The sequence below is a fragment of the Maniola hyperantus genome, chromosome 11 (genome assembly GCF_902806685.2).
Source record: "Maniola hyperantus chromosome 11, iAphHyp1.2, whole genome shotgun sequence".
In the NCBI taxonomy this organism is placed as follows: Eukaryota; Metazoa; Arthropoda; class Insecta; order Lepidoptera; family Nymphalidae; genus Maniola; species Maniola hyperantus.
The window spans coordinates 11,985,249-12,009,535 of NC_048546.1; the positions used below are offsets into that span (position 1 = coordinate 11,985,249).

General features: G+C 36.3%; 3 protein-coding genes across 4 annotated transcripts in view; 2 read left to right on the forward strand and 1 right to left on the reverse strand.

The window, feature by feature from the left end:
• Mms19 (MMS19 nucleotide excision repair protein) overlaps nucleotides 1-24,287 on the forward strand; it is a 404,347-nt gene that overhangs the window by 48,950 nt on the left and 331,110 nt on the right. The gene's annotated exons all lie outside the window — the stretch shown is intronic.
• On the forward strand, nucleotides 536-7,263 carry mus81 (mus81 structure-specific endonuclease subunit). 2 transcript variants are annotated; one of them, XR_011237288.1, is made up of 4 exons: nucleotides 536-1,903; nucleotides 2,394-2,820; nucleotides 3,569-4,270; nucleotides 4,711-7,263. XR_011237288.1 is itself a non-coding variant. In XM_069501725.1 (3 exons), the coding sequence occupies exons 1-3, from the start codon at nucleotides 696-698 to the stop codon at nucleotides 3,905-3,907; spliced, it is 1,974 nt and encodes a 657-aa protein (XP_069357826.1). In that variant the 5' UTR covers nucleotides 536-695; the 3' UTR covers nucleotides 3,908-4,484. The 2 variants fall into 2 exon arrangements, 1 of the variants encoding a protein (XP_069357826.1); XM_069501725.1 differs by lacking the exon at nucleotides 4,711-7,263 and having other exon boundaries at nucleotides 3,569-4,484.
• On the reverse strand, nucleotides 5,639-13,955 carry LOC117986509 (proteoglycan 4-like). The gene is made up of 3 exons (XM_034973350.2): nucleotides 13,768-13,955; nucleotides 7,898-8,381; nucleotides 5,639-7,448 (listed from the first exon to the last, which is right to left on the reverse strand). Exons 1-3 carry the CDS (start codon nucleotides 13,835-13,837, stop codon nucleotides 7,331-7,333), a joined length of 672 nt encoding a protein of 223 aa, XP_034829241.1. The 5' UTR covers nucleotides 13,838-13,955; the 3' UTR covers nucleotides 5,639-7,330.

The window sequence follows — 24,287 nt, forward strand, 5'->3', positions numbered from 1 at the left end:
AATCGATTTTATCACGATAAAGATTTCTTATGGACTCTGTTTTAAATTATAGTTTATACTCTGTGTCTGCGGTATTAAAAATAAAAAACCGGCCTAGTGCGAGTCAGGCTCGCTCAACGAGGGTTCCGTACTATAATCGTTTTTTTTTTCAATATTTTGCATTTCAAAAACTATGATGCATAAAAATCGGTTTTAGTATGCACTAGTAAAGCCTTTTCATATGATAGCCCACTTGGTATCCTAGTAATAGTTATCTTACTTCGAAAATTGAAAATACTAATTATTAGTTCATGACACAATTTAATTCTTTTTTGTGTGATGTAACCACTAATTCATGGTTTACAGATTTTTCCTGCCAAATTTCATGATTCTAGGTCAACGGGAAGTACCCTGTAGGTTTCTTGACAGACAGACAGACAACAAAGTGATCCTATAAGGGTTCCGTTTTTCCTTTTGATGTACGGAACCCTAAAAATGAAAATCGAATGATAAAATATGACAATAATTATTGACAGATGATAACAACACAACGGTAATCATTCATCTAAGAACACAACACTAACAAATTTAAAATGGTTTGTTATTTTGTTTTATTTTCCAGGTATTTCATTTTTTAAACTTTAATTTAATCATGTTTGAAGTATTTTATATTTGGTGAGTTTATTCCTGATTGTTCGTATACCCAAGAATAGAAGATGAGTGTCGTAAACGGCAAAAGAATAACCTTCAAGCGTACCAGACCGAATCCTCTATTCCACGACTGGTTGGAAGAATTGTACGAAGAGGCAAAGCAAAAGGGAAGTAAGCTCGAACTTATGCTGCAGGAAGCACTATCTTCCATATCAAAGTACCCTCTACCTCTGCAGTCTGGAGCTGAATGCGCTATCCTAAAAGGTTTCGATAAACGCTTGTGTTTATTTATCGACAAACGTTTAGATGTATACAAAAGTTCAAGTAATAAAAGTTCAGTAGATACATGTTCAAAATCTGCAACCACTTCAGGGTCTGATGACGACAGTGATGTAATACCTGTCATTGACGCACAATCGTCATCTGAAGGCACTAAAAGTCCTTGTACTACATCAACTGCATCAACAGAATCTATTCAAATTCCTCCAAGCACATCATCTAGTAGTCTTTCAGCTAAAAATGGAAAGAAAAGATATAAACCTACTTTTAGATCAGGAAGCTATGCCTTTTTAACGGTTCTTATGGAGTTAAAGAAAAATCAAACTATAAGCAAAGGTCAATTGACCGCAGCGGGTCAGAAGTACTGTGATAAAGATATTAGCAGTGAATGGAAAAATATAACAGGATTAATAAGAAGAGGTTTAGTTAATAAAAGTGTTAAGAATAATATAGCTCGGTTTTGTCTAACAGCAGAAGGAATTTCTATTGCAAAAGAACTTTTTGGCCATGCAGAAAATAAAAAAGGTGTTGATAACGTAATTACGAATGGTGGTAATGGTTTTGATAATAATGAAAATAAATGTAGTGAAGTAATAGTTATTGATTCTGAAGCTAAATCAGTTATTACTAATGATTTACTTAATGATAGAAATAGAAGTGAAAGTGAAGTAAATGATATACTTAATGATGCAAATAAATGTACCGAAGTAATAGTAATAAATGATACAAAAGCTGAACCAACTACTAAAGGTTTCCTATGTGAAGATAAAAGTAAAAATGAAGTACATGATTTACTATATGATGAAAGTAAATGTACGAATGAAGTAAATAATATAACACCAATAGATGGTACTAGGATGTTGATGCATGATAATTGTACTAGTTCTCAAGTTATTCAAAATGTTGACAGTTATGTAGAGTATAGTAATTGTATTGAAATGGCGCGAGGCTCTTTTGATATTATACTGCTTATAGATAAGCATGAAACTAGTGGGTGAGTATAAATTGTTGCATCATATTTTTTAGGGTTCCGTACCTCAAAAGGAAAAACGGAACCTTTATAGGATCACTTTGTTGTCTGTCTGTCAAGAAACCTACAGGGTACTTTCTGTTGACCTAGAATCATGAAATTTGGTAAGTAGGTAGGTCTTATAGCAGAACTAAAGGAATAAAAATGAAAACCGTAAATTTGTGGTTACATCACAGAAAAAATAAATTAAAATGTGTTCATGAACAAATATTACTATTTTCAGTTTTTAAAATTATAACTATACTAAGTGGGGTATCATATGAAAGAGCTTTACTTGTACATTCTAATACAGATTTTTATTTATTTTTATGCATCATAGTTTTTGAATTATCGTGCAAAATATTGAATAAAATACGACTGTAATACGGAACCCTCGGTGAGCGAGTCTGACTTGCACTGGGTCAGTTTTTTTAATTACATTTCATTTATTCATTCACCTCTTTTCATTTTTCAGGATGACTAAAAAGAATGATCCAACTGTTACACAATTCAACAAATACCCAGAACTGAAGCATGAATATAGAAGTTTGAAAGTTGGTGATTTCACTTGGATAGCTCGACACAAAACAAATACAACCCATGAAATAGTATTACCATATGTAGTGGAGAGAAAAAGGATGGACGATTTGGGTCATAGTATAAAAGATGGAAGGTTCCATGAACAGAAGTTTAGGCTTAGGAAATGTGGTTTGAATCATGTTATTTATATGGTGGAGAATCATGGTAGTAATAAACATGTGGGGCTGCCCATGCAATCTTTGATGCAGGCCTTGGCTAACACTAGAGTACAAGATGGTTTTAAAGTACATGTCACAGAGTCCTTGGCCCATTCAGTGAGATTTCTAACTACAATGACTTTGAGGCTGATGTATGAATATAAGGTGATTGTTTTTTAGAATTCCCCCTCCAACTAAGCGAAAATCTTGTGCCAGGAGTATGTACGACAATAGTGCAACTGGTGGGGTTTGAACCGGCAACCTTTCAGAATTCAGTCCGCTCCTTAACCATTGAGCTCTAATTGTGATTATATTTAACTGTATTAAGTATAAGGCAGTAAGTACATAGTTCAAAAACCGGTATTCTAGGGACTCCAATAGTCTCAAGGGGCTGGAATCAAAAAATCTATGTTTTGAACCTTTGCAGTAGCTGATTTAGTTATTTAGGTACTAAATGATGTACTGGATCTACTAGACTTCTTCCGCGTGAATTTAGGCAAAACCCCTTTGGGAGCTCTTTCATTTTCCAGGATTAAAATAGTCTGTCTGTATCTATTTCATCAAAATCTAGCTAACAGACAGACAGACACACTTTCACATTTATACTTAACTAGCTTATTCCCGCGACTTCATCCGCGTGGACTGCACAAATTTCAACCCCGTATTTTACCCCCTTAGGGGTTGAGTTTTCAAAAAGCCTTTAGCAGATATTTACTTCATAATGGCTATCAGCACACCAAATTTCCAGTAGTTTGAGCTGTGCGTTGATAGATCAGTCAGTCAGATTTTCCTTTTATACATATATATGTAGATATGGATTTGGTGGCACAATTTGGGCGCGACTGCGGAGGTGTCTGTCCCGCCGCACAAATGGTTCGTTAGTGAATCGTATTTAATTTTTTTTTCTTTTCAGGATAAGAGATTAATGGGTCACAACGGAGAACCGAAAGGCGACATTCTTATGACATTTGAGCATTTTAATAAGTCTTCTGTAAAGAATAGAGCACTATCCGTCACGGATACATTTATAAAACTACTTTTACAGTTAAAAGGAGTGTCTGTACATAAAGCTTTAACTATAACCAATGCTTATAAAACTCCACGGATGTTGATAGAGAAGTATAAAAGTTGTGATCAAAGGGAAGGGGAAATGTTGCTATCCAATTTGAAATTTGGTGAACTGAACCGTAGCGTAGGGCCGAGTGTAAGCAAATCAGTATATCAACTATTTACTTTTACAACAGTGAAGTAGGTTTATATAAATTAGAGTTAGCGCAGAGCTGGCAATGCCGCGAGTTTATTTCAGCGAATATTTAAATACCGATCTTATCCCATTCAGATAAAGTGGTAATTTGTATAAAAATTGAAGTATAGTACGCGACAGGTCAAGATAGCAATCGGAGTTTGAGGTGTGGTGGGGACTGTGGCGACATGGTTTCTGTTTTCGCGGTAACTGATACACAATTTCTTGAATGGAATAGACTGGTGTTGAATAGGATGAGATTGAAATTAAAATATATGCAAAAATGATTTATTCCATTCTTATACCAACAACTAATACCACTTGTTATTTGTTTGAACTCATATTTGTTTTGTATTCCAAACGGATACCATTGTATTAATAGGCTACTTGACAATTTTTTTAAGTTGGTCTTAAATGGTTAATATTTGTCCTATTATATCAAAAAAATTAACACTATATTTTTTTGCGCCCTAAAAACCGTAAAACTTTAATTTAAAAAAATATTTTTCTTAGACAGGTGAAAACACTGTCGGCCATGTTTGGCCGATAGATTATCTGTGCTCTGACGTCATGCATTTGTAAACAACAGTATGTAACCCTGTGGTTATACTGTTGTTTACAAATGCATGACGTCAGAGCACAGATAATCTATCGGCCAAACATGGCCGACAGTGTTTTCACCTGTCTAAGAAAAATATTTTTTTAAATTAAAGTTTTACGGTTTTTAGGGCGCAAAAAAATATAGTGTTAATTTTTTTGATATAATAGGACAAATATTAACCATTTAAGACCAACTTAAAAAAATTGTCAAGTAGCCTATTAATACCAAAACAAGTTCAAAGATAAAATTAGTTGTTGGTACTAGAATGGAATAGTAAATCGCAAAATATTCTTGCGACATTTGTTTCATTATTTTCGATGGTAAGTTTACGACTGTTTAGCAATATAGAATTACTGTTATAAAAAAGTATTATCTAATTATAAATTTTTTGGATGCTTTATTATAATTGTGTGTAAAAGTTAAATTATTATTTGTATAAAAAAATGGATGCAAGTTTAATGTTACTGTATTAAGTGGCAACCCTAGGAATTGAGTAGATACTTATTTGAAATCATTGCTAAAAATTATGGTCACATTAAAACATATTTTATATTATACTTAAAATATGTTTGTCTTATTATAAATCTCATTCATCAGTCATCACCTATTAGCAATCTTTACAATAGAATAGAAATATTTTTATTCAAAGATACTTTTACAAAAATAATTTTGTAAGTCTGTCTGAACACACAAGGAGAGGATTAACCAAGGAGTAACATAGGCTACTTTTAACTGACTTTCAAAAAAAGGAGTTGTATTTTTCTACATAATATACATATATTATTATGTAGACCAAGATTTCTGAACCGATTTGCATATACTTTTTAATCAATAGAGAAACTGCGACTTTATCCCATAAGGATTCCAACTCCAACGGGAACTGACCACCAAGACTGATGGTCTTTTAAAACGATCGATTATCATTTGTTTTTTTTTTAATATAAATAATATTAGCCATGTTAAATGACTAATATTCCCCTTTCCTCTCCAACTAAGCGTCAAGCTTGTGCTAGGAGTAGGTACGACAATAGTGCAACGGGCGGGGTTTGAACCGTCAACCTTTCGGTTTTCAGTCCACACTTGCACATGCAAGCGAAGCTGGGGTATCAGCTAGTATGTTAATAAAAAAAGAACAATAATTCTGGTACATATACTTTATTAACACAACTATTGCCTGTGACATGAGTAACGCAACTTTTGAATTATTCATAAAATATAGTTCAGATTTAAGAGCACTTCAGGATGGAATCAACTTTCTAGACCATCAAATTAAAACATGCTGAATTGGTTCGGCACAAGCATCGTAAGACTCCGTGAGATTCTAAAGATTGATATGTTACAGCCAAAGTGATAATTAGTAATTATAGTTTGCTAGCCATTATGTATAATATAGCTGCGTAGTTAAAACAATAAATTAATTTTATTAGATAACATTCATAATAGCAATGTTTAAGTATTAAAATGTATTTATCTGTATCTAGGTTATTTTCTTGAAATTGGGAAGAAAACAGTAGGTAATTGTATTGTGGATTATTCATAATTTATGTACAATGGCTAGCTAACGATTTTGCATAATTACTATTACTTGTTCATCACTTTGGCAGTGACTAGATAGATATTATTACTTAAATAAAAACGTGGCAAGTGAGGTTCAATTTTTGGTAAAGCGTTATAAAATATAGGGAGATTCAAAAGTGACTGATTGTGCCCAACCAATATAAAACAAATAATTAAAAATAAAATCGTCAGCCCCTTAGCCTTACCATCACAATGTTTTCCTTATCAGATAATATTTAATTTGCTTAAAACTAAATACTTTTGGTGACGGTTTGCAGATGGATTTATTTAAACAGTATGTTATTTTAAGTTACGCGGTTTCAGAACTTCCAGTTTTAATAGAGAATATTTAAGCTAATATTTTCTAACATATTTTTATACTATGTTTTAGCAGCCTTTGGCTCTAGCTACACAAAATTTACATACACATATTATTATGTGACCCGATTAAAGTAAATTGGGACTTATACAGTTTTATGGCCAAATTAATAAATAAAATAATCAACCTATCCATCAATCGTCGATAAGTTACTGTGCAACGTTATATTGTGTTAAAAAAATACATTTTTTTTTCACAAATAACATAGTTGCTAAGTTATGGACAGATCACAGATAGACTGATAATTAATTTTGACCGTTACTCGATCCCGCCTACCGCGTAACTGTATCTTAAAATTTAGAACCAGATCATGGCACAGAACGTTAAAATAAAATTTAAATGCTTACTCTACATTGCACTTGAAAAAGTTTTAAACTTTACATCTCAAAACATGTGATAAACAACTTTCTTATTCATGAAAATATTTCTTTTTATAATCTCTACTATAAATTTTAGCAAACGCCAAGCTAAGTCATGACAAAGATTGAGTGGAAAACATCGAATTACACATATATACACAAAAACCGCTCAGTTTAAAACGAAGAAAGGCTGAGATAAATGCCAAATAACTAAGAGCTTACACTAATAATCTATAATAATATTATGTGAGTCATAAAATATATCTTTTACGCTATAAATTCGAAAATAAAAATTAGTGACCATTCACCATAGAAAATGTAGGACGTAGGTACATTTAGAAAATCTGCGAGACTACAGGAACCCTGTTAAATCAGTTTTTTAAATACATGTACAATAGTAATATGTAAAGTGCACGAAATAACTTAACATAAATCTTCCTGTATAACAAAAATTAGTACTTACTACTTAGTATTTAAAAAAAATATACATAGCTGAGTGCACTTACATAGATATTAATTAGAATTTTGTATTAAACTTAGAGAGTATGGTAGTTTCTCTCGGTTTGATTCTTATAGTATTTGAATCCCATGAATCCCATCGCGAGGAGACCGAGAGTCAGGATGATGCCTCCAATGAAGCTGGGGCCGTCAAATCTGTAAATTAAAAAAATATATAAAAACATTATTTTAACTAGCTTATGCTCGCGACTTCGTCCGCGTGGCCTACACAAATTTCAAACCCCTATTTCACCCCATTAGGGGTTGAAATATCAGAAATCTACGGCTATACTGACGTATCGAACCCAACCGGGGTCCTTTATCAAGGGGTTCAGATCTGCAGCTATCTCCCCACCCTCACCTCAGCCACCCTCACAACGGGCTGTGCGGGCAGCTGCCCGCGCGGCGCGCAGTCTTAAACGCGACGCGTGCGCGAACTGACCCCCTTGATAAAGGACTTCGAAACTAGTCAGACTAACGTCGACTGGATACGTGAGTATAGCCGTAGAAATAGGTATACTATATATAATGGAAATCACTCACGATAGTTTAAACACTAAAATAAAACCTCCCTACTTCATGTTTTTAGAAATTATTGAACTTACCCTCTCGATTGCACAATATGTGCGTCCTTATCAGCTTTAGGGGCTTCAGTAGTCACAGGCGCCTCATTCGGTTTGGGGGTTACGTCTTTAGTTTCGGGCTTGGTCCCAGCTTTGGCTTTTCCTTCTTCGGTTTTGTCAGTGCTTGCCTTCTCTGTGGGTACTTTAGTATCGATAGTGATTTTGGTTGGTGCAGTTTCTTCTTTGGGTTTAGGCGTTTGTTCTTCTTTGTTCTGTGTTTTGTTATCTTCAGTAGGTTTGGGGGAACCCTCCGAAGGTGTTTGTTTTGTGGGAGATGCAGCTGTCTCTTTCGGCGGTAGTGTGGGAGCGGGAGGGGTGGCTTTCTCTGGTTCTGTCTTTGCTGGTGGTGCCTGTTCTTTGTTTGGGGCGGGTTGAGCTTCTGTGACTACGGCGGCAGGGTGTGCCGGCTCCGTGGTGTTTTGCGCTTTGGTTTCAACTGCATGGCCTGGCGGCGTGGTTGGAGCAGCTAGAATTAAAAACAGATACAGTATTAAAAGATATAAACGTAATGTTAAAAAGCGGTGATAGACTAGTAGGTACAGCAGCCGGCAAGAAATATTGTACATCGGCCTTTGACGTTTCGTCGGTCTCAACGACAGAGACAACGTTCTACGAAACTGCTATTTAAAGGTATTCTAAAGGTCGATGTACAATATTTCTTGCTGGCTACTGTACCTCGTGGTAAGGACGTCGGCCTTCTATTGGCAGGTTCGGAGGTTCGATCCCGGGCAAACCTAACTTTTCGGAGTTGTGTGTTTAAAAAAAAATTAATATCACTTGCTTTAAAGGTGCAGGAAAACATCGTGAGGAAACCTGCATGCCTAACAGTTCTCTAAAATGTTCTCAAAGATGTGAGAAGTCTGCCAATCTGCACTTGGTCAGCATTGTGGACTATGGCCAAACCCTTCTCTTACTGAGAGGAGACCCATACTCAGTAGTGAGCCGGCGATGGGTTGATCATGATGATGATGAAGGAATTCATTACCTACTACGAAGTATTTTTATCTTTTTTAAACAGATCAAGGTATTGTGAGGAGGTAATAATGATCTATCATAAACATTCATGCGTTTTATTTATAAATTATAGGTAGGTATAACCAGTTATGTAAACTGGTTACAATTTTAGTGACTTTAAATAATGTACGCATAGATTATCTATACTTATAATATTATGCATTAATGTGCTTATCTCGAACCTACGCGGTATTCCCACGGCTTCGTGGAATTTGTCTATAGGTAAATGAATTATTCTCAAACACGGAAAATCAATTGTAGTGGATGCATCGTCGTAAAATCTCGCGCAGTTATTGAGGAAACCTTTATTTACTCCAAGTTTTTTTAAAGTGCGCAATTCAGGCTGCATATCACTTACTATCAAGTATAATTACAGACATAAGCAAGGCTAAAAATAATAATTATTATCTGTATTTTCTCTCGATCATTTTACATTATAACTTATTACTAACTTATTTAATTGAAACTTACTTTATTTGTACTTATGATTTACAGGAGGACACGACAGACAGACAACGAAGTGATCCTATATGGGTTCCTTTTGAGGTACGGAACCCTAAAAAGTTATAGAGAGGCGAGAGAAGAGAAGAGAGGGTAGAAAGTTAGAGATCTACGTCGCACCAACTGTATAGGAAGGGCCGCCGCGCCGCGCCGCCCTGGTTTCGAGGCAGACGTCCGGTTTTAAATATTAGCCTAATACGACGACGAAGGCGATATCTATCGATCGATCGTGGCGTGATAGTGCTTAAAACTATTTACGTCACCACAAATCAAATACGCGTCATAACCGAATAAGACAGATAATAAAGCTTATATATGCCCGCGACTTCATCCCTGACTACGCTTTCAAACCCGTTTTACCCCTTTAGGGATTGAATTTTTGAAAATCCTTTAGCGGATGTCTACGTCATAATAGCTATCTCAGCCCAATCCGTCCAGTAATTTGAGCTGTGCGTTGATAGATCAGGTAGTCAGTCAGCTTTTCCTGTTATTTAGGTATATAGACAAGCCATCCATAAAGTTTAGAGATTCTGTATTACTAACTGAATGCAATGTCTATAACAAACTGTAGCAGGAAATGTTGGTCATTCACGCAATCGGTAGGCGCGATCGCGAATAGCTAATTTGTATCTTAGTAGGTACTCACTACTTAGGTACTGCGTGTTCACTTATTCATGACTAGGTGACCCGTCCCGGATTCAAATGGAATTTCTAGAAGCCTTTCTTAGTTCAGGTCTATGTTATCGAAGACCTTAGAGATGATGATATGAAAGGATGAAATGAACTTGCACTTGGCCGGTTTTTTATACGTAATTAATATTGATGCGCGAGAAGTACAATATGACGTGCGAATATAATATCATTAAAATTCAGAGTGTCTAATAGGAGTCAGGTCAAAAAGTCCATGTAATTATCCCTAATTGGATCTCCACTTACAGAACAGATATAGGCACGGAAAATTAATGGAACAAGGTCTACTTACTGACTATTTATCACCAATAGAGAGGAGATTGAACTATCGAAGTAAGAATACAACGAAACAGCGCTCTCTTATAAAAAGCCGGCCAAGTGAGAGTCAGACTCGCGCACAGAGGATTCCGTACTACAGTCGTATTTTTTCGACATTTTGCACGATAAATCAAAAACTATCATACCCACATTAAAATAAATAAAAATCTGTTTAGAATGTACAGGTAGAAAGCCCTTTCATATGATATTGATACCCCACTTGATATAGTAATCTTAATTTAAAATGCTATAATTTGTTCATGTGACCACAAAAACACGATTTTTGGATTTGCTCTTACGCCTGCTATAAGACCTACCTACCGGCTAAATTTCATGATTCTAGGTCAACGGATAGTTTCTTGACAGACACGACAGACAGACAGACAATGAATTAGTGATCCTATAAGAGTAACTTTTTTCCTTTTGAGGTACGGAACCCTAAAAATAAGGTTAAGCAAGCGACTTCGTCCGCGTGATATAATTAAATAGCACTCGTAACTACTCGGGAGACAAGGATAAAGTAGCTACCAGCTTACCTATATCTATCCAATAATTTTTTTATGAAATCGGATGAGTACCTACCTAGTTTCGGAGATTAGCTGCAGCTACATCCAAACTTACAAACTTTACCTCTTTATAATTTAATAAATAATCGGTGTAGACGGGGGTTACATTAAAACAAAAATTATTCAATAATTATAAAAGTTTCTGCATAAAAATTAAAAAATTAAAATGCTGAAAATTTTCTGACTAAATTATCAAAAGGTTCCACATAAAAAATGTATAACCGATTTCGATGAAATTGGGTACAGAGATAGCTTGCATCCCAGGGAAGGAAATAGGCTACTTTTGATCCCGGAAAATTAAAGAGTTCCCACAGGAATTTTAAAAACCTAAATCCACGCGTACGAAGTCGCGGGCACCAGCTAGTTATTAATAAGTTCCGCATAAAAAATGTAAATGTTGAAAATTTTCTGACTTATATAAAAGGTTTCATATAAAAAATGAAATGTTGAAAATTTTCTGACTAAAACAAACACTTTACTTCTTGGACATCCTTATTCTTTAGTTAAATAGAAAGTAGAACTGATTCTAGGAAATAAGCAAGAAATTGCAGTTAACATTACAAAACAACAGGAAAAACTGTTTGCTAGGATGATGTCATATCTATAATAGATGAGAAAACAGTCTAACCAGAAAACTTTTTGTTTGATATTGATTGAAGTAATCAGTACCCATAATAATAATAATTATAAATGCGAAAGTGTGTTTGTTTGTTGGTTTATTGGTCAATCACATTGCAACAGAGCAACAGATCGACATAATTTTTTGCATGCATATAGCTAAAGACCTGGAGAGTGACATAGGCTACTTTTTATCCTGGAAAATCAAAGAGTTCCTATGGGATATTCTCTATACCAAACATTAAAATCGGTTGAACGAATGAGCCGTGAAAGGCTAGCAGACAGACAGACAGACAACTAACACACTTTTGCATTCATAATATTACTATTATCATTAATGGAATCATATTCAGAATATTATTTTGTCTTACATTGTATGAGTAATAGGCCAGCATAGTGGACTGTGGCCTAAGCCCTTCTCATTTTGAGAGGAGATCCATGCTCAGTGGTGGGTTGGCGATGGGTTACAAGCTATTAAACTATATGAAGGTTTAATAAATTTTAAATCAGTACCCTTATTATAAATACGAAAAATGTGTTTGTTTGTTGGTTTGTCCTTGAATTACGTCGCAACGGAGCAACGGATCGACGTGCTTTTTGGTAAGGACCTGGAGAGTGACATAGGCTACTTTTTATCCCGGAAAATCAAAGAGATCCCGCGGGATTTCATTTTTTTTAAATGTTAATCCACGCGGACGAAGTCGCGGGCATCAGCTAGTTCTTAAATAAATATATAGGTAACAGCTAGCAGCCCTAGGTGATAAACAAGGACATTGTGTCCTCCTTATCACATTATTTTTAACTTTACAATATTCAAATAGAAAAACATTGTTTACATTGTAATTACTATACTGTGTAAAACTAGTGATCATTGTGGCTAATTCCGTTGTACACAATCTCTAAACTAAACTAAAATGACACGTCTAAATCTATTTCTATCCCTTTCATAATGATGCTTACGGAAAAGGATAGCATACGATTTAGACCTGCAAATTTAGTTTAGTTTAGAGATTGTGCACAAGAGAATCGTCCCCATTGTCTTATATCCCTATCAAAGTATAAATGTTGTATGAATGTCATAGGTCAAATGGTTTGCAACAATTTTTATCTGTTTATTTTACAAACATCTCATTATTGACACCCACCCTGGTTTTACTTTAAAATAAACTGAAAACTAATTCTTAGTGGAGAGGTCTACTAATCTTAGAAGAAGTGGGGCTAGGATCAGTAGTTTAGGCTGTGCATTGATATATAAGTCAGTTAGTCAAGACTTCAAATTTTCTACATACAGATATTCTACAATCATTTCCAAGATCGCACATAGGTGGTAAAGGGATGAAACAGGTAATAAGCTGGCTAATGGTTAAATGGGTTGACCAATGATATAGATATGTTCCACATTTTGACTTTGAGGAATCGCATGGCGAGGGTGTGACTGAAACCCTCATGAATACAATTGCTTATAGCCAAGTTCTATCAGAACATGTTTATGAACCAGGTTATGAAAGCAATGTTTTGTACTTTTAGGTAGGTTTAACACATTCTTCAAACATGCTTGGAAGGAGAGGAAAAGAAAAAAGGAAAGGCACCTTTATGTCCCACTGCTGACATTAAAAATAGAGATAGCGAGCAGACGAGCAGGTGGGGTCACCTGATGTTAAGTGATTATCGCCGCCCATGAACATTTGCAGCACCAGAGGAACCGCCGATGCGTTGCCGGCCTTTTAGGAATTTGTTGGTCCGCCCCTTGAATAACCCCATGTTGTAATCTAGTGGGAACACCGCCGATGGGAGTTCATATAGAGAGAATTTACTCATGATTCTTAGGTTAATATAAAGAACGTTTCAGAAGTGAATAAAACAAAGATGGCTACGTATTTGAACTAACCGTGATGCAATAATTTAACTTTAAAAAGTACATGTTCTCGGAAAAACCAATTTTAACTTAGGTAGGTACCTACCTACAATTTTGTATTTAGAACACCTAACGGAATCATGTTAATTTAGACAACAGTGTTAAAATATGAAGCAATAGTTTTTGTATTCACGGAAACTGGTTCCGAGATAGGTAATATTCTCGATGAGAAAATTCCTAATAGATAGAACGTAGTAAATGACTGACGCTGATTGCATTAGCGAACTTACCTTGATTCTCAGCTGGTTTGCTCAAACACACAGACAGCGATAACAAACATAAAAATATTACTTTCTTCATGTTTATACGGTAAAATATCAGTCTATTTCGTTTAATTAACAATAAAATTACTAATTATGAATACAAATGACGCCTGGCATAAAGCAAGTGCGTGGGAATTGCAAAGAAGAAAGAATTTAGTTAGTGTTGCACTATCTGATAAACCATTTTGACGGTTACCGGTTTTTGTGATTTAATCGATTTCATTGAAATAGAATATAATCTCGATTTGGTTAAGTATCGATTTATCGAAGAGAATAGTACTTTTTATATCTCACAGAAAAATCTATAAAGAAAAAGAACAAGATGTAATACCTGAAGAGCGAGACAAAAAATTGAAACTTGAGTTCCTTTTGTTTGTTTGTGGTTACGAAAGTGACACCTCTATAGTGCGACAAGGCCAGGCTATCTTGGCCTTTAAGCCTTTGTTCTCCAACAGCGCCATCACAGAGTACTTTTTGCCATTCTGTCCATGTCATTCAAGAATCAAGTGCCAAGAGAGCCTTGCCGCACTGTACGTTGTATAATGTACCTGTACCCACCTGTACCTATGAAGTGAACACAACCCGTGAACCTCACTATATAGATAGAGAAAAATTGTTTATGGGTGGGGATTTATTTGAAACCGGTGTTTGAAACGTAGTTACAACGACTTCAGTCTGCAATCTAATATCTATACTTATAATAATATATAAGTCCCGCAAATTGTTATTGCGCTGGAACCATGTCTCATTAACATTTAAATGACGTCATTTTGACGGCAGCCGAAATAAAAATATACCATCAGCTCGAAACTGAACTCGAAACTAGACTAATCTAGTGCTGACGTTACTATAATGGCGGCCACGCGCATTAGAAATTTGCGGGGCTTAGGTATATTTAATAGACTTTCTCCAGTGCCAACAGTTTGAGTTCGGCGGGTTCGGCGTTGATTTATTTTATTTTATTTGTCAGGGAAAAATTAGATTAATTAGTTAGGACTCATTCGGAAAATCTATTTAAATAGAATAAAATATAATGTTCGTTTACGTCATCATACCAACCATTATTTATGTTTTTAATTTAAAGTTCATTTTAGAATTTAAAATAAGTACCTACCTAGGTACCTACCTTATTAGGTATGTACAAAAGTTTGGATGATTATTATTCTATGTAGCTTTAGCAAAATAAATAAGGGGCCAGCAGCCTTACAAATGTGATTTAATTCAATTTACTAAAAGAAAATTGGTTAATATTTTAATCCTTAAAGTGAATTACAAATAATTTAGAGTTCAGAGGGCCTATTGTAGAGAATATGGGCTAGCTACTTTTGAATCGTTTTCATTTGGTGAATTTTTTTTTTCTTCACGGTGACACACTTCACACATTTCACATGTGATTTTTCACAGAAAATTATCATAAATTATATTCGTATTTAATAAGACACAATAATTTTCTAGCCTGTACAATGTACGTCTAGTAATTTTTCGCATTTTAACACGCAGCTATGCGAGTGTTTTCGCTCGCACACTCTTTAGCTTCAGCTTGGGTGGATGACTATGCGCACGCAAAATCTAAATAATATATAAAAGGAAAAGGTGACTGACTGATCTATCAACGCACAGCTCAAACTACTGGATGGATCGGGCTGAAATTTGGCATGAGGCATGCAGATAGATAGCTATTATGACGTAAGCATACGCTAAGAAAGGATTTTTGAAAATTCAACCCCTAAGGGGGTGAAATAGGGGTTTGAAATTTGTGTAGTCCACGTGGACGAAGTCGCGAGCATAAGCTAGTTAAAAAATAAAACGGGATTAAAATGCAGTTACAAGTTTGTGAGATTTTGCTTCGTGATTTTTCACAGGCTACTTTAATAGGAAACGTAGCATAAACGAAGGATGAATTATTTATACTAATAGGATTAGATTACACAGTCAAAAAATAATTGTAATTTTATTCTTTGTTTAATAATAATATCCCCCTGAAACAATCTTAGCTACAGCTGTTGTAAGTTGTAACTAATCTCAAAGTGCGATTTTGCTCAAATTTTGAAATTTGTATAATATGTTGTTACTTGTTATAGCAGCAATAGAAATTTCAACCCAATTTATTACGGTTCATGAGATTACAGCTTGTTGACAGACAGACAGACGGATGGATAGTGCAGGCGTCTCAATGGGGCCCCGTTGGCATCCTTCGGGTACGTACGGACTACGGACCTCCGTATTTCCTACTACTATTCACCTGAATAGTTTTTAAACTATTCAATATTAACGTTGTCGAAATGTACACGTGGTATGCAGTAAGTTCACATCACATATTATAATAAGTAATAACATGACGTGACTCGTGAGCGCCGGAAGCCTTATGCGATGCAAAAGTTCAAGACTAGGTTAGTTTAACTTTAATGTACCTAGGAAACTTGTTAAAACTGGAATGGTTTCATGTTTATTTAAGACTAAAGTAAGATCGCTTCTTGCTTGTCAACCAGCTATTCCTTTTTATACATAGATAGCTATGCCTCTATGTGTATCAAAAACTCTTACAAAGTGTATAGAAAGTAGAAAGTAGTGTAACTCTTTGTTGTACCGGCGCCTGCTTAGAGTTATAGCGCAATATGTTACGTAATGAATTTAGCTGATGAAGTTCCATAGAGCAACATGATATTCAAGCATTAAAATCGCGCTAAAAATATCTAAATAAACGGGTTAAGTGCGAGTCGGACTGCATACAGAGGGTTCTGTACCATCGGACGTACAATAACAACACTTTATGGCGACTTTTTTGAAATTTTTATTATTTCTTGACAAACGAGTAGACATTCTGTAAAAAAAATCTCTATCTACCTATTATGGTTTATGAGATACAGCCCGCTGACAGACAGATGGACGCACAGACGGATAACGGAGGCTTAGTAATAGGGTACCGTTGGCACTTGGCACCCTTTGGGTAGGTACGGCACTACTCGACGCGACGGTTCGAGCTGAAGCATCCTACCTGACTAGCTATTATGAGTGTAGTCATCCGCTAAGAAAGGACTTTTGAAAATTAAACCCCTAAGGGGGTAAAATAGAGGTTCAGAATTTGTGTAGCTACGCGGATGAAGTCGCGGGCTTAAACTAGTTGTGAATAAAAGATCTACTAATTCTCTGTGTTTCTTTACCAAATTTGTTCCTTGATTCCAGAAAATTCCTGTCACTTCAACAATGAAATCCAGCGAAATCCTCCTGTCTCAGTTCTGCACAGCTGAAGCCTTTGCCGAGAGTACGTCGCGAAATATGAAATTGAATTTCCCACGAGCTTTCTTGCGTTTCGATTCGAAATTTCAACCTTTATCTAGTCGGCGTTCACGTGAAAGTCAATAACTGATGAATTTAAAATTTAAATCAGAGAAAAAAATTGTTTTTTTTTCTTAACTTTTAGGCCTTAGTTATTTGATTGCCGATGATACCTAAGCGAGAAACGAGTTGAGCTAAAAAATTAGAAACTAGTTTGCGAGTGTCTAGTTGAGATAGTTTGGCCAAGAAAGCGTCACTGAGCGACGAGTTTTTCTTTGCCTTTCTTTGCTCATGGTGCTGTAGTGGCGACCTCGCACCGGAAAGCGCCCCTCCACTAGGTGGACGGACAACATCAGACGAGTCGTGTGGAAGTTCCTACAAGAGACCTATGTCCAGCAGTGAACGCCTATCGGTTGATGATGATGATGATACGAGTGATCCTAAATTTTTCGCTATACCTAAAGATATCTACTGATTAATATTAATTTTATATTATCGGTATAAGATTCATATTGTGAAATAGTTAGATATAAAAAGTACCTACCTATTTACTTATTAACTAGGTAGTTACTTTATTTTTATTATTTGGTTCTTTTGATATGAATTATTTAGTCTCAGATTAATTAGTTCTCCTACGTATAAACTATAAATTATTATTGCTATCAGTTGAGATAAAAATAGATTCAAAACAAGGATAGGTAAATAATAAAACAGGAATTTTCTTAGAATTGACTGAAAAATGTCAGTTGCGTAGTTTTCTCTGCACGCCAGCGATATCTGTTATTTCACAGGTTTTATCTGAACTAAAGTCCGACGTCTCTAATATGAGTTTTGAAAGAAATTCACTTTGAAAGAACTCAGTTTTACAACAAGTGCATTTTGTAGAGGCGATGGCTTCAGTAAATCGCCATGTTTTATTGGTTTCAGTCCAGCATTTTATATTTTTAGGGGAACCATTTTGAAGGTTTTATTTGGAAATTCATTTCATATTATCCGTAAATCGTAGTGTGATTCATGCAGTATTTTATTGTGAGCACTGTGAGCAACAAAATGATTGAGTAACTGTAGCGGACTGAATTTTATAATATTCATTTTCAATTTCCTAGGTATAGGTACAAGTACCTACCTAACCTAAGTAGGTACCTACGTAGTTTCGGGAGTTTTGATAGAACTTCGACACTGGGAAAGTGTACCTATTGGTACAGTACAATACAATAATATCCAATCTGACTTTGACTAGACAAACGTCGTACCAAGCTGTTATGTACAAGGTCGATGTCTTCATTAAATAGGCTCCTATTCGGGGGGGGGTCAGTAGCTTTCTAAGGGTACAAGTCCGTAGCTGACCGCAGGCAGCGGTAGCGTCGACCTGCCGCCGCAACACTACCTATAGTCCGCGACAGGTCGAGATGGCAATCGGGGTGGGGACACCCTGCACACCCGCACAGCCCCCGCGCTATCCCGGTGCAGGCGAGCGCGGGTGAGGTGCGCGTCCCCCCGCCTCATACCCTGATTGCCATCTCGACCAGTCGCGCACTGTACTGATTTCTATGTCATCAGTCATCACCATCATTATGATCAACCTATCACCAGCTCACTACTGAGCACGGCTTTCTTCTCTGAATGAGAAGAGTTTTGGCCATGGTCCACCAAACTTGCCAAGTGCAGATTGGTAGACTTTATACACTTTTAAGAACATTATGGAAAACTCGCAGGTAGGTATATGCAGGTTTGCTCACCTGTTTGTTTTCTTTCACCGTTTATTAAGCTAATCATATTTAATTACTTAAAACTCACAGAACAGAGATGCGCGTCCGGAATCGAAGCCCCATGCCTCTGAATAGAAGGCCGACCGCGATGTCTTAACTATTATTGTCTTTTGCCAACTATGAAAAGTGAACATTAAATTAATTGTGCATTGTAAAAGTCTAGGTTCCAGCCAGTATATCCAGTGTAGGACTAGGAGCTCTGTGACATAAATTGTCTTTGTCTTGACACTGCGGTTTCCCCCGCGGCAAAATATTCACCACTAGAGGAAGCTATTGTTTCTTGTGAATATTTCTGGAGCATTCTGCAGCTAAATACACCCTTTACAATGTCTATTTCGAAACGGCTTTCTACGTAATAGAGATTGTTTATACATTCTACCAATTACTAGTGGTTTTTGTACAAATAAAGCCATAATATATCGTGAGTAGGTAAATGTTGAGGAAGAGCTTGCCATATTTGCTCTATGTTATGTATCAACTGTCATGTTACGATTTACACTCTATCCGCCGAAAGCTATCTCTGGGTACCAAACTAGAATTTAGAAATCATAAGTAAATTGCTGACCGACCTTAGCTGTTCTTCCCACGTTCTTCCAGACGAGTGGGTCTCGCCGGGATGAACGTGGACAAAACGAAAGTCATGTTTAACTGGTACGTCATTCCGAGATCCATCTCCGTCGAAATAATATGTCAGCATCGAAGTTGTTCAAGGATACAACTACCGAGGACAAGTAATACAACTTGGTAGAAACAAATTCGACAAGGAAGCTGACAGAAGAATACAGCTGGGCTGGGCAGCATTTAGAAAATTGCGTCAAGTCTTCAATTCGTCGATACCCCAAACCTGTGTGGGTGTAGGTGTGTAGGTGTGTCCTACCTGTGATGACGTATGGCGCTGAAACGTGGACACTGACAGTTTGCCTTGTCCACAAGTTCAAAGTCGCTCAAGTCATTCAAGTCGTTCAAGGGCTATGGAGCGGGCTATGTTGGGTATCTCTCTGAGGGACAAAATCCGTAACGAGGAAATCCGTAACGAGGAAATCTGTAGGAGAACCAGAGTGACTGACATAGCCCAACGAATTAGCCAGCTGAGGTGGCAGTGGGCAGGCCACCTCAGGTTCTGGAGTGGAGACCGCGTATCAGCAAGCGCAGTGTGGGACAACCTCCAACCCGCTGGACTGACGACCTTAAGAAGATAGCGGGAAGTGGGTGGATGAGATAGGCGGAGGATCGTGTGTGGTGGCGTGCTCTTGGGAAGGCCTATGTCCAGCAGTGGACGCAAACAGGCTGATTGATTGGTTCATAGAGTCCTTGCCAGGACTCGAACCCGGGACCTCCCATTTAGAAGATCAAAGCGCTCACCACTGCGCCAGGGAGGCATCAAATACTGCTCAGTACTAACAAGATGCAGGTTCTCTAAACAAGCTAGATAAGTAAATAACGTCAACACTTGTTCATTAGGAATTAAGATATTGTTTAGAAATACTTAGATAACAATTAGGTAGGTAAGTGGAAGTGAAGATGTGTGAGTGAAAACTGTCACCATGGGTCACACCTATTAACCCTGAATGACGTTAATACAAGATAGATTATCATTTAATTAATTTATTGTAATAATAATGAACAGTACGTATGAGTAATATTAAGCTGGAAACATATTCATGACACGCCACGAAGTGTTTCTGAAAGTCATAAACATCTGTAAATGTTGTATAGAAGCAGGCGTTACTTTGCGGAAGTCCATGATATACAATGAACCAAAAGCTTAATTTGCTATAGTCCGCTGAAACAGGTCGAATCTGTATGGTGCAACATGCAGCATGCAAAATGCACCGCCCGCCCTCCCACTGCTAAACGTGCAGGAAGAAGCAGCCGCCACGCAGCAACACACAAATCCCAAACACACTCGACGCACGTTTCGCCCCGACACCGGAGCATCCTCAGGAGATGTAGACCTTACAATGCACAATTGCAAAGTGCAAAGTGCAATTGTGCACTGCTCCTTTTTTGAAGTCGGTTAATAAAAAATGTGTTTCCAGCGTTATCTATTTACCTACGTCTGCCTTAAGATTATATTATACTTTGTTACCTAATTATACTGTCGAAAATATTTATATAAAAAGATAATAATTGTACGATAGGCTTGAATTGAGAGGCGTGGCTATTGAACCGCGTATAATATGATATAATTATTTAAGAACAAACGTCAGTATTAATGTTTTTCTGTTTGAGAGTTCTGATAAAAAGTAAGAGTGAAAAGCAAAAGACGATGGAGTGTCCTCTAAAATTACAGAATATCTACAAGGCACAAATCACAATGCTCAAGGCAGGGATCGGCAAGATCAGAAGATTGAACCGTTTTAAGATCTCATTTAAATTAGGTACTGTACCTACTTATTAGGGTTCCGTACCTCAAAAGGAAAAACAAAACCTATCAGGGTTTTGTTTTTCCTTCACTTCCTTCAGAGGATCTCTTTGTTGTCTGTCTGTCGGTCTGTCAAGAAACCTACAGGGTACCTACTTCGCGTTGACCTAGAATCATGAAATTTGGTAGGCAGGTAGATCTTATAGCTGATATTCGGGGAAAAATCTGAAAACCGTGAATTTGTGGTTACATCACACAAAAATAATTAAATTGTGGTCATGAACTAATAATTAGTATTTTCAATTTTCTAAGTAAGATAACTATTTGATATAGTTATCTTACTTAGAAAATTGAAAGTGGGGTATCATATGAAAGGTCTTCACCTGTGCATTCTAAAACAGATTTTTATTTATTTTTACGTATCATAGTTTTTGAATTATCCTGCAAAATGTTGAAAAAATACGACTGTAGTACGGACTACGGAACCCTCATTGCGCGAGCCTGACTCGCACTTAACCGGTTTTTAATATTTTTAGGCGGATTGCGCTTACCATTTGTATGGACATAGACATGAAATATGTATTATAATGGTATTAATAATATGTACCTAGTAATTTTGCTGGACATAGACGTGAAACCTATGTCCAGCACTGCAGAGCACCTATTGGTTGACGACGACGGTGATGATGACCTTTATTTATAGCTAAGATTTGTTTACCATATTAGACACTAGTTTACGCACGCGACTTCACAAACACAAATTTCAAACCCTTATTTAACCTCCTCGGAGCTTGAATTTTCAAAAACCCTTAGCGGATGCCTACGTCGCTATCTGAATGCCAAATTTCAGCTCGATCCGTCCAGTGGTTTGAGCTGTGCGTTGATAGATCAGTTAGTCAGTCAGCTTTTCCTTTTTTATTTACATTAGATATGGCTGATATTTTTACCTAGTAGATAGCTTGTGACTTGGTAAACGTATTTTCTTCCACTTGCTCGGAATTTGCTACTTTACTCAAGAAAGGATTTCACTACAGAGGATTGCTATCGGGTCTCTACTGGCCGCACGCCAATAATTTCCAAGAGGACTGTAAAGGAAATTGCTTGCAGATGACGAGGTTCTTCATCCGCTAGCGCCTCGTTCTTTCAAAACACTCAGTCAGTAATCGCTTTATTTCAGGCCTGGACTGTAATGTACTATTATAATCTGGTAGAATATTTCCTAAAGCAACGGCGGCACAGTAAAAACTCCTACACATGTTTTGCATAAATTACCCAAACGTGTGATGAAACCACTTTGTTATATTTTGCTCTACAATATAACAACAAAAAGCCTTTAGATAGCCCGGGGCAAGTTTTTGTAAAGGACAAAGATAGCTTTATATTCAAAAGGAATACGGTATGATGATGTCAAAAAAAGTAAATAGTCCAAGAGCCAGTTGCTGTTTCTAAGTATCGAGATAAAAACAGTTTCTTTTCCGGCATGATAATTTCGTAGTTTAAACAAGTACCTATAGTTCAATTAGTTTAATCTCCACTTAATTTTTTGAATTTGTTTCGAACAACTTGGCGTTAGTTAGGTCTTTTAAATATTTTTTTACTAGGTACCATTGCGATTTGGCAGTGTGCAAATTCTGTCTGCCTGTTTGTCTGTGCTGTGCAGATAGACAGATGGACGGAAAACAAAGTGATCCTATAAGGGTTCCTTTTTTCTCTGGAGATAGGTACGCAACCCTAAAAGTATAAAATTCCCTCCATAGTACAGAAGCTATTTTATTTTCCACGATCTACAGAGGTACCTACTTACTAGCTTTTATTTCTTGCAAATCTGCAATATCGAATAGTTTTATGGAAAGTCAAGCGTATCAGAAATTCACACTTCCATCCCGTATTGTTATATTCATGTTATACCTACTCGTATTCGAGAGAAAAATCCGAAACGAGTTCGTTCTTTTCCCTAGAGAATTTCATTTCGAGCTACAGATATTGTGTAGTCGATAAATAAGTATATAATTGAGACGCGCGAACTTCCTTTATTTAGGATAAAATTGAAAAAACTACTGTTAGAAAAGACATATTACTCGATTAATGATTACCTTGTAGATAAATTTTAGTTTTATTTTAATTTTTAGGGTTCCGTACCTCAAAAGGAAAAACGGAACCCTTATAGGATCACTTTGTTGTCTGTCTGTCTGTCTGTCAAGAAACCTACAGGGTACTTCCCGTTGACCTAGAATCATGAAATTTGGCAGGTAGGTAGATCTTATAGCTGACATTTGGGGAAAAATCAGAAAACCGTGAATTTGTGACTATATCACACAAAAAAAATTAAATTGTGGTCATAAACTAGTAATTAGTATTTTAAATTTTCGAACTAAGATAACTATATCAATTGGGGTGTCATATGAAAGGGCTTCACCTGTGGATTCTAAAACAGATTTTTATTTATTTTTATGAATCATAGTTTTTGATTTATCGTGCAAAATGTCGAAAAAATGTGACTGTACTACGGAACCCTCGGTGAGCGAGCCTGACTCGCACTTGGCCGGTTTTTGACATTTGTAATATTATTATTTAAATTTGCATTTTTTTTGTGACTAAGTATTTAATGTGACTAATTTTATCAAAACTATGTACCTACTTACACGTTGTTAGGTATATCATAACATATTGCATGCTAATAGGCAGAATTTGGCTGTAGGTACCTTTTTGTTTTGTAATATCTGCACTGTTTACCCATATTCGCAATAAAGAAATTTGAATTGAATTGAATTGAATGGAATGGACGTCGAAATGCGAGTGTGAATTTGATATCTAAGTATACTTACCTAGTTGTAGTTAAAAATCGAAGCTTTATAAACTACAGACTTATATTATGATCACCGGATAAATAATTTAGCTTACATTGAATTCGTCTATTTAGGTGTATATAAAAGGAAAAGCTGACTGACTGATTGATCTATCAACCCACAGCTCAAACTACTAGACGGATCGGGCTATTTGGCATGCAGTATGCTTAGTACGAGATTTTATCGTTCACCAACGTTGATAGTATTCGAGTGTCAAAACACTTCCGCATT

Excerpts from the sequence above, each read along its gene's own strand:
- mus81 (XM_069501725.1), top strand. The coding sequence starts at position 696 with ATGAGTGTCGTAAACGGCAAAAGAATAACCTTCAAGCGTACCAGACCG. Across the intron at positions 1,904-2,393 it reads GATAAGCATGAAACTAGTGG|GATGACTAAAAAGAATGATC; the intron begins GTGAGTATAAAT and ends TTCATTTTTCAG. Across the intron at positions 2,821-3,568 it reads GGCTGATGTATGAATATAAG|GATAAGAGATTAATGGGTCA; the intron begins GTGATTGTTTTT and ends TTTTCTTTTCAG.
- LOC117986509 (XM_034973350.2), bottom strand. The coding sequence starts at position 13,837 with ATGAAGAAAGTAATATTTTTATGTTTGTTATCGCTGTCTGTGTGTTTG. Across the intron at positions 8,382-13,767 it reads CAAACCAGCTGAGAATCAAG|CTGCTCCAACCACGCCGCCA; the intron begins GTAAGTTCGCTA and ends TTTTAATTCTAG. Across the intron at positions 7,449-7,897 it reads CATATTGTGCAATCGAGAGG|ATTTGACGGCCCCAGCTTCA; the intron begins GTAAGTTCAATA and ends TTTAATTTACAG.